Source organism: Hyla sarda, chromosome 3 (genome assembly GCF_029499605.1).
Source record: "Hyla sarda isolate aHylSar1 chromosome 3, aHylSar1.hap1, whole genome shotgun sequence".
Lineage (NCBI taxonomy): Eukaryota > Metazoa > Chordata > Amphibia > Anura > Hylidae > Hyla > Hyla sarda.
Window position 1 is genome coordinate 351948755 of NC_079191.1, and position 15255 is coordinate 351964009.

General features: G+C 46.4%; 2 protein-coding genes across 3 annotated transcripts in view; one reads left to right on the forward strand and one right to left on the reverse strand.

The window, feature by feature from the left end:
• The window catches only part of POLR1B (RNA polymerase I subunit B), a 37028-nt gene that overhangs the window by 5045 nt on the left and 16728 nt on the right, over positions 1 to 15255 (reverse strand). The window contains exons 8-13 of the mRNA XM_056567562.1: positions 9649 to 9820; positions 9242 to 9523; positions 7802 to 7935; positions 5593 to 5763; positions 5173 to 5329; positions 2686 to 2882 (exon numbers count right to left, since the gene is read on the reverse strand). Coding sequence (XP_056423537.1) covers positions 2686 to 2882; positions 5173 to 5329; positions 5593 to 5763; positions 7802 to 7935; positions 9242 to 9523; positions 9649 to 9820 — 1113 coding nt within the window. The remainder of the gene's footprint in view (positions 1 to 2685; positions 2883 to 5172; positions 5330 to 5592; positions 5764 to 7801; positions 7936 to 9241; positions 9524 to 9648; positions 9821 to 15255) is intronic.
• NANP (N-acetylneuraminic acid phosphatase) overlaps positions 8450 to 15255 on the forward strand; it is a 28744-nt gene continuing 21938 nt past the window's right edge. Inside the window, exons 1-2 of one of the 2 annotated variants that reach the window (XM_056567570.1) lie at positions 8450 to 8750; positions 9749 to 9782. The gene's annotated coding sequence lies outside the window, so the exon portion shown is untranslated. The remainder of the gene's footprint in view (positions 8751 to 9748; positions 9783 to 15255) is intronic. The other variant, XM_056567569.1, reaches the window with a different exon arrangement.

Consider the following 15255-nt stretch of genomic DNA (forward strand, 5'->3'; position numbering starts at 1 on the left):
CAGCACTCACACATTGAACCAATCACAGCACTCACACATTGAACCAATCACAGCACTCACACATTGAACCAATCACAGCACTCACACACTGAACCAATCACAGCACTCACACACTGAACCAATCACAGCACTCACATACTGAACCAATCACAGCACTCACACATTGAACCAATCACAGCACTCACACATTGAACCAATCACAGCACTCACACATTGAACCAATCACAGCACTCACACATTGAACCAATCACAGCACTCACACACTGAACCAATCACAGCACTCACACACTGAACCAATCACAGCACTCACATACTGAACCAATCACAGCACTCACACATTGAACCAATCACAGCACTCACATACTGAACCAATCACAGCACTCACACATTGAACCAATCACAGCACTCACACATTGAACCAATCACAGCACTCACATACTGAACCAATCACAGCAGTCCTGCTTGAGCCTGGTCACGTGGGTACCGTGCTGTAAGCCAGGAGAAGTGTGAGGGGGAGAATGAGGACGTACACAGCCCTTCCCCCCCCCCCAGCTCTGTTTACACAGGACCTCACTTATTATGGGGAGGTTTCACGTTTGCATGGGGGGAGGGGAGGGAGGACGTGTGTGAGGAGACATAATACACAGGCTGGGGATGTATAGACTGCAGGGGAATAAATATCATACTGGGGATGATTTATATGTGTGAGGGGGGGATCTCCTGAATGACATGCTGGGAGTTGTAGTCCCTGTTATGTGTGTTTATGCTAGTGTTTCCAAATCAGTGTGCCTCCAGCTGTTGCAAAACTACAACTCCCAGCATGCCCTGAAAGACTTTGGGCATGCTGGGAGTTGTATATTTGCAACAGCTGGAGGCACACTGGTTGGGAAACACTAGCATTAACACACATAACAGGGACTACAACTCCCAGCATGTGTCATTCAGGAGATCCCCCCCCCTCTCGGTTCTTTCCCCGTACAAACTTGAAACCTCCCCATGATAAATTAGGTCCTGTGTAAACAGGGGAGGGGGAGGAGCTGTGTACGTCCTCATTCAGGCTCAAGAAGGAGTGCTGTGATTGGTTCAATACGTCAGTGCTGTGATTGGTTCAATACGTCAGTGCTGTGATTGGTTCAATGTGTGAGTGCTGTGATTGGTTCAATGTGTGAGTGCTGTGATTGGTTCAATGTGTGAGTGCTGTGATTGGTTCAATGTGTGAGTGCTGTGATTGGTTCAATGTGTGAGTGCTGTGATTGGTTCAATGTGTGAGTGCTGTGATTGGTTCAATGTGTGAGTGCTGTGATTGGTTCAATGTGTGAGTGCTGTGATTGGTTCAATGTGTGAGTGCTGTGATTGGTTCAATGTGTGAGTGCTGTGATTGGTTCAATGTGTGAGTGCTGTGATTGGTTCAATGTGTGAGTGCTGTGATTGGTTCAATGTGTGAGTGCTGTGATTGGTTCAATATGTGAGTGCTGTGATTGGTGAGCAATAAGAAGGGCAGAGATTTAGCACAGTAGGGGTGATATGGGCAGGCTTTGGGGGTGTACATTATGTTACAGACTTGAGAGGAAGTCATTTTTTTCAGAGTGAAGAGGATGATGGGAGCTCAGGCTCCATAACCAGGAAGTGCTGCTATATTCACAGTGACATAGCATACAAACGGGATGGGGCAGACATATAATGAAAAGTGCGGTGGCATCATGGAGTCAAGGTCTAACCTGTGGCAGGTACTTATTTTCAGATTATTCACTATTGGATATCTCCTTTAAAGGAGATGTTTTAATACCTTATACATGTCTAAATGATGTGTAAAATACCATGTGTAAAAATAGCCTTAGGGAGAGATTAAAGGGGTACTCCGGCGATAAGACATCTTATCCCCTCATCCAAAGGATCGGGGATAAGATGCCTGATCGCGGGGGTCCCGCCACTGGGGACCCCCGTGATCTTGCACGCCGCACCCCATTAGAATCAGCTCCCGGAGCGTGCTCGCTCCGGGTCTATTTACTGGCGATCACAGTGACGTCATGGCTCCGTCCCATAGGCTTGCATTGAGGGGGCGGAGCGTGACATCACACGGGGGAGGAGCCGTGACATCACTATGCTCCATCCCCGTGATCGCCAGTAATCAGCGGCGGGACCCTCGCGATCAAGCATCTTATCCCCTATCCTTTGGATAGGGGATAAGATTTCTTAGCGCCAGAGTACCCCTTTAAGGTCTACAACTGATTAATATGAGACACTCCCTTTCTTCTCAAAAAGAAGGTCCGCAGCATTTCGGGTGCATTTTTTTCTATAGCAACAAGGCCACAAGACTGTATAATATATACAGCACATGCTGAAAACCTTTTTTCTTACTTGTCAATCATTGGTTGGCTTAGGAGAAGGGAAAACCCTCTAAAAGTGATCTATAAGACTGCTTCACCAAGAAGAGGTAAGTAGTGCCTATGTAGTGATGCACCTCTCTGTACTATAGTCAGGTTCTGACACCACAGTCCTGCTTTAGGAAACACATACAGGGAATTTTTGGCCATTTACTACTGACTGCACAGAATATATGAACGTTTGCATTGCCTTTAAAAATTCCCCAATTATGATTGATAAGGAATGTCTATCTTGATATCCAAAGCATAAAAAAATCCAAATTTAAAAAATGCAACATGATTTTCTGCATTGATAACTTACCATAGCATCCTCCATATCGTATCCTGTGTATGAAATGACAGCTACAATAGCATTAGTCCCAACCGGATAGTTATCCATTTGATAGTGATCATACATAGTAGGTCGCACAAGAGGACTCTGGGGGGTTTGGAGGCGATACAGTTTGTTATCGGAGCGATCATGATAGGTTAGAAGGGGAAATCCCATAGTCTGTTTACCTGAAAATAGGAACAGAGCATTATATGTAGCCAATATATGAACAGTAATGATTCTTTCTGCAACAAGTTCAAGTTACAATTGCCTCGGGTTACAATATTTTCAACATTTAGTGGCCTTTCTTTGGACCATTATACCTTGAAATCAGACTCAACATACAATGCTACAGACAGTCCAGGTCTAACCAAATAGGGTGGGTATTTCACTGGTAAAACACCTGTATTACTGAAGTACATGGACATATCTGTGTAGTTCCGCCTCCCTACAGTACGGTATGGTACTACTGATAGGGATGACCCTTATTTTTCTAATGACTGATCAATATATTAATATTAAAATGCCATTGCTGCTGGAAAAATATCTGTTCCCTTACCCTTTAACCCAGATATATCAGAATGCTTAATACAAAACATTTCATCTTATTGCTTTGCCCTTTCACTAAGACTAGAGCCTTGAGATGGAGACTCTGAATACAGGATGTCTAAACATTGGACTTCGTGGAAAGATGAAGAAATCTCAAGCTAGAAGCCTTGCAAGATAAAGACTTATGCTACGCAACAAATGACTTATCAGAATATAGGATGACGCATAGTTTTATCCTTCAACCCTATACTCAGAATATTATCTGTTTGTGACTCTGGACCGAGACCTTGTCCTGGTGCCATTCAGGAGTATAAAGACTAAACATCTGATGAGCAGAGAACTTTTTCCAAGAAATTAATGGACACTAGATTTGCTAAAATATACGGACACAATATTTGAACAACCAATCAGAATGTAATATGCTAATTGTGATGTCATAATTTACCCTCCTACTTTGCACAATGTTAAAACCAGCTGTTTCTTCCTGAATTAAAGAGAACTCTTTTGGGAGCAGCAGAGCTTCCTACCAAGAAAGAGTGTATACCAATATATCCTGTGTGGTGTATATCTTTTTGTGTCGACATTTGGCAAAGTGTATAGCAGCCCGGTCAATCACATTTAAAAGCCCCCACTCGATCCATCCTTGACACTACAAGTACTTTACTGCCTCTTACCAGTGCCGGTGCATTGCTATAGAATGAGATTTGCCATAGAATGAGATGCTCCGCCTCCATCACATCCTATTGGCTCACACTTGTCACGTGACATTTAACCGTCACGCACTGACGCGCACAGCATTCTCAGTTTGGCTATCACAGGGAGAGGATCTCCTTTCCCTGTGATAGCTGAAGCTGCACGGAGCTCTCATGGCCTCTGTGGCCCGATTCAGCTGAAGCTGCACGGAGCTCACATGGGCCCTGTAGCCCGATTCAAGCGGGCCACAGAAGCTCATACGGCTCATACATTTACTCTTTTATTACATTTACTGTTTTATAGATCTACAGCGCTATCAGGACCCCTATGCCCGATAGCGCTGTCATCAGCGTGCCTCCCCGCGAGTGCTTACTACACCCCGCACCCGCAGCTCTACTCCCCTTCCCCCGTTAACTCTCAGAGAGCGGGGAACATACAGTAGAGCATCGGGCGCAGGTAAAGTAGTACTGTGCAGGCGCAGCACTACGCAAATAGCGTAGTGCTAAAGTTAGTATTGCGCGTGCTCAGTTGTACTTCCCTACGCAATTTACGTAGGGAGGCCAGCTGGCCATGCGCAGTCTGTATGCATTGCAATAGAATGAGATTGCCTTCGGATGGCTCCGTGCAGCTTCAGCAATCACAGGGAGAGGAGATCCTCTCCCTGTGATAGCCAAACAGACTGCGTGACGGTTAAATATGTCACGTGACAAGTGTGAGCCAATAGGATGTGGTGGAGGCGGAGCATCTCATTCTATGGCAAATCTCATTCTATGGCAATGCACCGGGATAAGCAGGTGATTGATGCTCCATTTTATTTTTATGGGACACTGAAAAAGCTCCTGTCCTCTACATAGACCAGTGGTCTCCAACCTGCGGACCTCCAGATGTGGCAAAACTACAACTCCCAGCATGCCCGGACAGCCAACGGCTGTCCGGGCATGCTGGGAGTTGTAGTTTTGCCCCATCTGGAGGTCCGCAGGTTGAAGACCACTGACATAGACCATGATTTACAGCTTCCAACTCCTCTTTCTGACTTGCTTTATCTGTATTAGTTATCCTTACTTTTTCCCATTGAGGTTGACATTTTGAGGCTTCAGAACCAATTACTAGTTCTGGTCTCAAAATACAATATGTTCGACATACAATGGTCATCCTGGAACCAAGTAATACTGTAATTTGAGGGACTACTGTATTTTATGCTATTGGCAAAAAGTGGAAAATGAGGCATGTACCTACCCATCTGGCACTGGTACATATTCCTTGGACTCTGATTATGATCAGAATAGGGAATGAAGTTCGCCACAATACTCATCAGGCTGTGAGGAAAGAGTTCCTGATGTGTGGTGACGCCAGGCACAATGTCACCCTCAAATATTGCCACGTTTAAGAAAACCTGGAATAGAGGTAAAGATAAAGATCTCAATAAATGAATGGGCTTAAAATAAAGATTAATGCAAATCAGTTCAAAATATCCTATAACAAGTATTTGTTGTAGTGTAACCCTGAATGCTGTACACAGAAATATATCCACATATAAGCATAGATTGGTATGAATTGTAAAGGAAAAACAAATAAGCTAATGACACTGTAATATGCTTGCCTATGTGCTTTCTTTATCAAGGTCACACTTAGGTAAGAAGATATAGAATCGCGCACCTGTTCTAATGGACCGATCAGCTCTTCTTTCCCTACAGCCAAGTTCCTGACAGGACGAACCATCCTGCAGGGGGTAGTAAAAATGTGAAGCCCAGGATAAAGACTTGCTTTTCCAGTCATTGGGATGAGCACTATCTCTGTCCAGGGTGGCATCTTCTTCTCCTGTGTTACCTAAAAAACAGAAAGACATAAAGCCATACACAATTTGCAAGAGAACTTTTATACTGATGACTAGAGATGAGCGAACTTCCAGTAATTTGATTCGTCATTAACTTCTCGGCTCGGCGGTTGCTGACTTTATCCTGCATAAATGACTTCAGATTTCAGGTGCTCCGGTGGGCTGGAGACTCTTTCCTAGGACTGTATCCACCTTTTCCAGCCCACCGGAGCACCTGAAATCTGAACTAATTTATGCAGGAAAAGCCATCAACTGCCGAGCCGAGAAGTTTGTGACGAATTGAATTACTGGAAGGTCGCTCATCTCCACTGATGACAGTCACCGAGCCAATTCATGAGCATGTTGCCTTTGTGCATGGATTATATCACACAACTGAACCTAGATAATTACCTGGCACAGAAATTGTATAACAAATCATCAATACAACAATTGTACAATATCCTTTTATCCTACTTTGTATCCACGGTGCAGGGTCAGGGGCAGAGCAGTGCTGGGAGTATAACACAGGTTATGCGTTTAAATTGAACCTGTCATCACTTTCATGCTCAAACAAAAGTCCTCGGTCTAGTCCCTGAATGCTTCTCCCTACCCTACAGGCCTTGATTCACAGATCTATTCCTCTTTTTTTTTTTTTTTTATAACTTTTTTTTATTAAAGAACTTTTCTTTAAAACAGATATTTGAGAATAAGAAAATAAAAGTACAAAGAATAATAAACAGAGTCATTATATATTAATAAGACCAGGTTACAATATGATAACATAGATCCGGCTGTAAAGATGTTGTAAAGTCCAGATTATTTCAGGTCGGCTCTGTGAGTATCCGGGGAAGACCCCACATCAGAGACATGAAGCTTAGATAAAAGCCGTTATCTAACAGATAATAAAGAATGAAGCGAGGATAATATGAAGTGGTATTAGAGGATACTAATAATATCGCTTGACTCCAGATCCATTACACCTCAGCTTATGGTGAATAATCGAGGCAATATGCAATGAAGATGATGTAAAAAAAACAAAAAAAAACAGGAGGTAAAAAGTTTGTAAGAGGTAGAAAGTTAAGAGAGAAAAAGGCAGGTAAGTATGGAAGGTAAAGATAAAGGGACGGATAAGTAGAGAAGATAAAGAGAATAAAGAAGTATCCGCTCGGCTCCAGCTCAGTTCTTTTCCAATGCTTAAACCAGTGTTTTCCAATCAGGGTGCCTCCAGCTGTAGCAAAACTACAACTCCCAGCATGTCTGGACAGCCGAAGGCTGCAATGATTGGTTGCTGTGGGCATATTATTCCAAATTCTGTATATATCAATCTAGTCTGGTTGGATGGGGAGAGGTCACCAGGAACTGCCCCAAGACTTGTGATTTGGGCAGAATGAAAGTGATCACCGTTTTCCTTTAAATGAACTATGGGCCCCTCTAAATTTGACAAAAACTTTAAATTAAGGGACATGTCAAAAAATAAAAAGAATTATAAAAACAATATTTTACTTTTAAATGTTTATTTTAAAATAAACTTTATTTCTCTGCTATCATCCATTTAGAATTTGTAGAGAAAGGTATCCTTATAGACCTGCTGAATCCTATGCACATGAATGTCTGGATTCCTAACAAGGAATCAACAAGGAAGCAACACTAAGGGCTTGTTCACACTGTGGACATTGTGCTGGCAGAATGGATGTCCGTCAAATAAATGAATTTTTCCATTCATTGAACGGAATTCTGCCCGACTGCAATGCCATCTATGAGACAGTGCATGTCTGCGCGGTCCTGCCTCCTATAGTTTTTGCAGCACCGGCTGAATGTCCACAGTGTAAAAAAGCCCTAAGGCCAAGATCTGTGAATCTGTTGGAGATAAAAAATTGGAGTAATTTGCCCTGAGTGACCAGTCACAGCTCAGCTTTACTATCTTGACAAGCGTGGGTAAAATGAACGAGGTGCAGTGATTGGTTGCTGTGGGCATATTACTCCAAATTTTGTATCCAACAGATTAATACATCTGGGCCTCCGAGGCTGGATGTTCACCACAAAAATAGTTACCTTAAAGTTCCGAAGTGTATTGACGAGGTTTGGCGCCACATCTTTCTCCACCCAGCCCACCAATGCACTATCCAACGTGACCTGGTAACATTCTGAAAAGGGTTTTCCAGGAGTCCCATCAACTGGAGTGACGCCTACAAAAAAGAAAACACTTGGTAATTCAGATTGTCAGACTATCCCTCCCTCCCTCCCCCTCCTCCCTCCCTCCCTATCCTCAACCCTCCATCATCCTCATCCCTCCATCATCCCTCATCGTCATCAAATAATTGTCAGACAAACTTGTAAACCAATTACGGTATATCACCAAATATTTCATGACATGGACATGCTCCTTCTAATAGAAAGCTGTTTACCCAATTAGAAAAATTTGATTTTTTCACATGTTTATAGACATTGCAATATAGGTTTCATATTGGAGAATAGGTAAAAAATGAAGGGAAAAATATGTCTACTCATTACATGTCTTAAAGGGAAGCTGTTGTATAGCTGTTCGGTATAAAAGCAAACTGCACCTTTCCTGGAGCTGATGGTGGTTGCCAAATTGATAAAACCGCCCTAATTTCCCAGCCCCTTCTTGACGGACATACAAAGCCCTGTACATCAATTTAATAGGGTCTGGTAGGTGAGTACTAGTAGATGCAACTGTAAATCTAGGAGTCACAGACATGATGGGGGTGGGGAGCTCTTTTATCCAGTCCCATGACCAACTGTTGGGAAAATTGCTTAGCAGGAGACTGCAACACATGTGATGAATATTAAGATCTCCATCTTTGTGACGGCTTCCCTTTCATCAGAAGAAAACCCTGAGGATTGCCATATAGGGGGAGATTTATCAAAACTTGTGCAGAGGAAAAGTCCAGTTGCCCATAGCAACCAATCAGATCGCTGCTTTCATTTTTTTAAATTAGAGAAAGAAAACAAATGTGCGCTCCTAGTGTCGAAGTATTAGGTAAGCGGGTGCCCCCAATTGGGTTAAAATTTTGCGCTGCGGGCGCAACACCGTGAATTGCACGTAGTGTCACAATGAAGACTGAGGTCAGCTGGCCGGGGTGTCCTTCTCAAGTGGCTCTGGGTCACTTCAGTGTTGAATAAACATCAATTGGATAAGCATCCGAAAAATAGGACTCTGCCAGGCGCTTCTCCTCAAAGGAATGACAGTCCAGCCCACGCAGGATGGATACAGCACCAAATAAAGTGACTGTTCCTGTATCCATCCTGCGTGGTCTGGACTGTCATTCCTTTGAGGAGAAGCGCCTGGCAGAGTCCTATTTTTCGGATGCTTATTCATTTTTTAAAAGGCCTGTGAAAAAATGAAAGATGTGATATGATTGGTTGCTATGGGCAACTGGTCAACTTTTCCTCTACACAGGATTTGATAAATCTTCCCCCATACTATATTAATTCTGACTGTACATCATTGAAGAGATGTGTGCACATTACCTAGCGAGCAAAGTAAAACCAACAGATGAGAATTGATGGTAGTCTGTGTCACAATCTCACACACCACCGTCATGTGATTCATAAGACCACAGGGTTCGCCGTCTGGAGTATGAACCGGGCATAGAAAACCCCATGACTCCGGCAGAAGACGACGGACAGATGTAGTCCTCATCTTGGCAAAGGAAGCACCTCTGTGTACACAGCGGAAGTGAGAAAGGTAGCGGATGAAATTCAACTTATCAGCAACTACAGACAGACCAGTTTCCTGAAGCATACCATGACCTAAATGGGGAGAAAAATATAAAAGAAATATAAATAAACTGTCTTCAACATAAGAACCGCATACAGGGAGAAGGCTGACTAAAAAGTCATGTACACATACTGCCCCGACCAAGTTCTGGACTCACCAGATCTGGAGCGCAGATTTCCAGTGGCTAGCAAGTATTCACATGCACTAGTGATATCTCCAGTGTGACCAAAGATTTTCATGATGTTTTCTTCGTTCAGGATGAAGACAGTCTTCTGTGCTCTCTTCTCTAAGGTAAGTCTGGCATACACCAACCAACTCTCCATTTTTTCCTTTAACAGAAAAACAGGTGTAAATAAAGCTATGAGTAGATTTTTTATGTTTACCGTAAAATCTATCTCTCAGAGGATCCATTGGGGGACACAGAAACCGTGGGTATATGCTCTTGCCACTAGGAGGCGCTAACACTAGGCATTCAAAGAAAAGTCAGCCCCTCCTGGCAGGATATACCCCGCCTACTGACTGAGCTAATCAGTTTAGTTCCAAAGCAAGATTTTACGGTAAGCATAAAAATAAAAAAAATCTACTTTTCTCGGTCGGTACCATTGGGGGACACAGAAACCGTGGGACACATCAAAGCAGTCCCCAGGGTGGGAAAAACTACCCAACACAGAATCAGGCAGAGGACTGAGCCACTGCCACCTGCAACACCTCACCACCTCACAACCCAAACCGGTGTCAGCTGACACAAAAGTGTGCTCTTGGTAAAATTTAGTGAAAGTGTGCAAGGACGACCAAATGGCTGCCTTACAGACTTGCAGGGCCGAAGCCCTATTGCGGACAGCTCAAGAGGCTCCAACGGAATGCGTGGAATTCACAGTCACCCGAAAAGGTGGGACCTTTCCTTTGCAACTGTACGATTCCGTTATGGCAGAACTGATCCACCATGAAATGGTCGCCTTGGAAGTCGGAACACCCTTGCGCCTACCCTCTGGAATAACGAAGATGGAGTCACCCTGCTGAAAAGAGGAGGTGACCGAAAGATATATCCGTACAGCTGGAACAACGTCCAGACTATGTAGGGAACGCTCCTTAGTACTGGAAAAAAATGGACAAAAAGAAGAAGGACGAACAATCTCTTCGTTCATTTGAAAGAGGGAAACCACCTTGGGCAAGAAGGAGGAAAGTGGCCATAAAACCACCTTGTCCTGATGAAGGACCAAAAGAGGGGAGGAGACAGGAAAGAGCCGCTAACTCAGAGACTCTCCTAATGGAAGTGATTGCGATGAGAAAGGCGACCTTCCACGAAAAGATGCGAAGAGAGGCATCCCAAAGAGGTTCGAATTGTGCCTCCCTCAAAAGACCAAGCACCAGGTTAAGGTCACAAGGAGGAGTTGGAGACCTGAAAGGCGGCGCCTTATGGGCCACGCCCTGCAGAAAGGTGCGGACATGAGAATTGGAAACTAACTTCCGTTGAAACAGAATAGAAAGAGCCGACACTTGACCCTTAAGAGAGCTGAGGGTCAAATATTGATCTAAGTCGAATTGTAGAAAAGCAAGAAGGCGTTGAAAGGAAAACACAACCGGGGAAACGGACTGAGCCTCGCACTACAGGAAATAAGCCTTCCAAGTGCGGTGGTAAATCCTAGCGGAGGAAAGCTTCCCTGCTCGACACATGGTGGGAATCACCCCGGACGAAAACCCTCGAGCTCTCAAAACTGCGGTTTCAACCGCCACGCCGTCAAATGCAGCAACAGTAAACTGGGGTTGCAGAGAGGACCCTGGGAGAGCAGATTGGGGCAAAGTGGAAGACGCAGTGGTAAGTCGGTGTACCAAGACGCGCCTGGGCCAGTCTGGAGCCCTCCGCCTTGAGTTTCCGCAGAACCCTGGGCAGGAAAGGGGGAGGCGGAAAGAGGTAAGGGAGAAGGAAGGACGGCCACGGAATGACCAGAGTGTCCACCGCCAGAGGGTCTTGCGACAAAGTGGGGAACCCGCCTCTTGTGGCGAGACGCAAAGAGATCCATGTCCGGGGTCCCCCAGAGATTGAAGATCTGTGCAAATACCTCCGGATGGAGAGACCACTCCCCCGGATCCGCCCAAGAGAGGCTGAGAAAGTCCCTTTCCCAATTTTTCACACCCAGGATGTGGATCGCAGAGAGAGCAGAAACTCGAGTCTCGGCCCAGATTAGAATCTTGGAGACCTCTTCCATCACCGAGCGACTGCGCGTGCTGCCCTGGCGATTGATGTATGCCGTGGCATTGTCTGAGGGAACACAGACCGGCCGATCCTGTAGGAGGATCTCCCAGTGGAAGAGGAAAAGAAAGATGGCCCGGAGCTCTAGAAGATTGATGGGAAGGCAAGAGACCAGCGACCCTGGACCATCAGATCCCGAAACCCCCCCCCCCCCAAGCCCTGGAGACTCGCATCGGTTGCGACGACCTGCCAGTGGAGGGGAAGGAATGACGCCACCACAGAAGAGACCGCCGAACAGCAGGGGGCAAAAGAATCCGCCGATCCAGAGATAACTGATTTGTCCCACCTGGCAAATATGGCCAGCTGGAGGGTACGACAACGAAACTGGGCAAAAGGAACTGCTTCCATTGCAGCCAACATCCGGCCCAGTACCTCCATACAGAAACAAATTGGAATCAACAGACGATGGACGCCCTGTTGCAGGGAGCTCCGTTTGCAGGGAGCGGCTGCCATGTCGAAAAGGAGACCCAGAAATATTAAAGACTGGGAGGGGAACAGGTGAGACTTTTCTCGGTTGATCACCCAACCGAAGGCGGACAGAGTCTGTAACGTGAGATGAAAGCTCTCCAGGTTTTGGGATCGGGACGGGGCTTTGATCAAAAGGTCGTCCATGTAGGGTAGAACCGAGATCCCGACTCTGAAGAATGGCAATCACCGCTGCCATGACCTTGGCAAAAACTCTGGGTGCCGTAGCTAAGCCAAAAGGAAGAGCCACAAATTGGAAGTGACCCACAGGGACAGCTAGGCGGAGGAAACGCTGATGGGCAGGGAAAATAGGGATGTTGAGATAGGCGTCCCAGATGTCCACCGACGAAAGAAACTCCCCATGGTCCATGGAAGCCACTACGGAGCGGAGGGACTCCATGCGAAAGTGACAGAGCCACAAATGGCGGTTGAGTAACTTGAGGTCTAGAATGGGATAAACAGAGCCTTCCTTCTTGGGAACGACAAAGAGGTTCGATGTAGAACCCTGAAAAACGCTCCCTTGGCGGGAATGGTACTTTCACTCCCTGAGAGAGGAGTGTAGTTCAAGCAACCTGAAAAGCCGCTGCCAAAGAAGGGGATCGAGGAGGACTGGATCGGAAAAAATTACCCTGGGGATGGAAGCGAATTCTATCCGATAACTATCTGAAATGACGTCCCGTACCCAGGAGTCCTGAACCTGAGCCAACCAAACGTCCAGGAAAAGAGACAGATAACCTCCCACCCAATAAGAAGACCCAGGTGGGGGCACCCCTTCAGGAAGAGGAAGGCTTACGGGTACCAGACTTGGCTGTGAAACTGCCGGAGTGGTTGTTTCTTCCAGGAAGGATGTGCCGTGAACGAAGGGGCTCTCCTAGATTGGGAGTGCGCCTGCTTGGGATGGTGACTCGATGCAAAAGGGGCGGAAGGAAGTCACCTTCCGAAGGGGATCGGAGTGGCGAGGCTAGTTCTGTGGTAGCAGAACTCTTACCCCCCGTCGCTTCGGAAATAATTTCATCTAGCCGCTTCCCAATGAGCCGGGAACCGGAGAAAGGGAACTGGTAGAGATTTCTTCAAAGCAGCATCTGCATCCCACGCCTTCAGCCACATGGAGTGGCGAATGGCAACCAAAATTACCTGAAGCAAAAGCTGTGCAACAAGCGGACTCCAAGACCGCTTAGCAGAGTCACCCGCCTGAGAGAGCTGGCGAGCAATATCCGCCACCCAAGCGGATACAAAGGTGGGAAGCAGGGAAAAACCTGCCACTTCAAAGGCAAACTTCTCCAAGTTCTCCATCTTTTTGTCTGCAGGATCCTAAAGTGATGCTGCATCCGCTAGAGTAGTAGATTTGGACAGGCGAGAGACTGGAGGATCAACCATAGGTGGCACTGTCCACTTGGAAACCAGATAAGGAGGAAAGGGAAACTGAGCTTGAATCTGCTTGGTTCCCTGAAATCATTTGTCCGGATGCTTCCAAGCTGCGTCCAACAAGGCGTCAAATTCCGCATTAGAACTGAAAGCCTTGGAAGAACGCAGAGAGTGGCGAAAAGAAACTTCCGGATCAGGATCCGAAGTTCTTGGGTCCTCCAGATTAAAAATGTGTCCCTGATGGCTGACACCAATCCGTTCACCATTTCAGACACTGCGGAGTGGTCATGATCCGAGGTGGATTCTGACTAGTCATCCGCTACTTCCCCTGGAGAGTGGGAACCTGCGAACGAGGAGTCTGAACGAGGAGTTGGAGACCTGGGATGATCACCCGGAGAACGGCCCCTGGAGAGGGGACGCTGCCGTTGAGCTGGGGAAGAGCGTCTATCCCGAGTACGCGACTCTGGAGAAGAGCCAAAGGCAATCACTAGAGATGAGAGACCTTACAGTAATTCGATTAGTCATGAACTTCTCGGCTTGGCGATTGCGGACTTAAGCCTGCATAAATGAGTTCAGCTTTCAGGTGTTCCGGTGGGCTGGAAAAGGTGGATACAGTCCTAGGAGAGAGTCTCCTAGGACTGTATCCACCTTTTCCAGCCCACCGGAGCACCTGAAAGCTGAACTTATTTATGTAGCAATCACCTTAGAGCGCTTGCGAGCGTGCTGGAATAGAGGGTCAGGAGATACTGAACGAGACAACAGTGAAAGTAAAAAGACACTAGCTGCGCGACCGCAGCACAGTTGCAGGAGCTGCAGGCCAGCATCCCTAATAGAGAAGCGCTGCGCAAGTAAGCAGTGCCAGGGAGGGAGAAGAGGCGGCGGAGGGAAACTGCCCCGCAATCCCCGGAGCCCCAGCACTGCTAGAAACACCCCTCACCCGAACTCAAATAATCTCTAATAGAGAAATATATGAAATCGCCCCCCCCCCCACAGGAAACCCCAGAGATTAGATGTCCCGTGCCCCTTAGCCGCATATGGGGGGGGGGGGGGGGGAACAGGTAGCGCCATGCTCCTGAACCCTCACCTGAAAACAAGAAAATAAAAAGGATAAAAGAATCTAAAACAGGCCCTAGCTATAAAAATAAAAAAGACGACCAAGTCTGGAGAGCTCTAGACCTGTGTCTGCCTCCTACTGACACTAAGCTAAAACTGATTATATATCCTCCCAGGAGGGGCCGACTTTTCTTTGGATGCCTAGTGTCAGCGCTTCCTAGTGGCAAGAGCATATACCCACGGTTTCTTTGTCCACCCCCCCCAATGGCACCGACCGAGAAATAAAAATTTTCAGCTGTGTACTTCTCCCATGTTCTAGCAACATCAAAACTTTGGACATGTCTATGACAGTAACACATTAAGGCAGGGGTCTCAAACTCAAATTATCTGGAGGCCACTGGAGGTAGAGGCAGGGTGAGGCTGGGCCGTATGTGCCCCTCACATATAATGCCCCCATCATGCGCCCCTCACAAACAATGCCCCCCATCATGCGTCCCTCACATATAATGCCCCCCATCATGCGCCCCTCACATATAATGCCCCCATCATGCCCACAGATAGATATGACATCAGGTAGAGCTCCCAAGTATAGAGGCCCCAGATAGATATGATCTCCATCACTGATGGGGG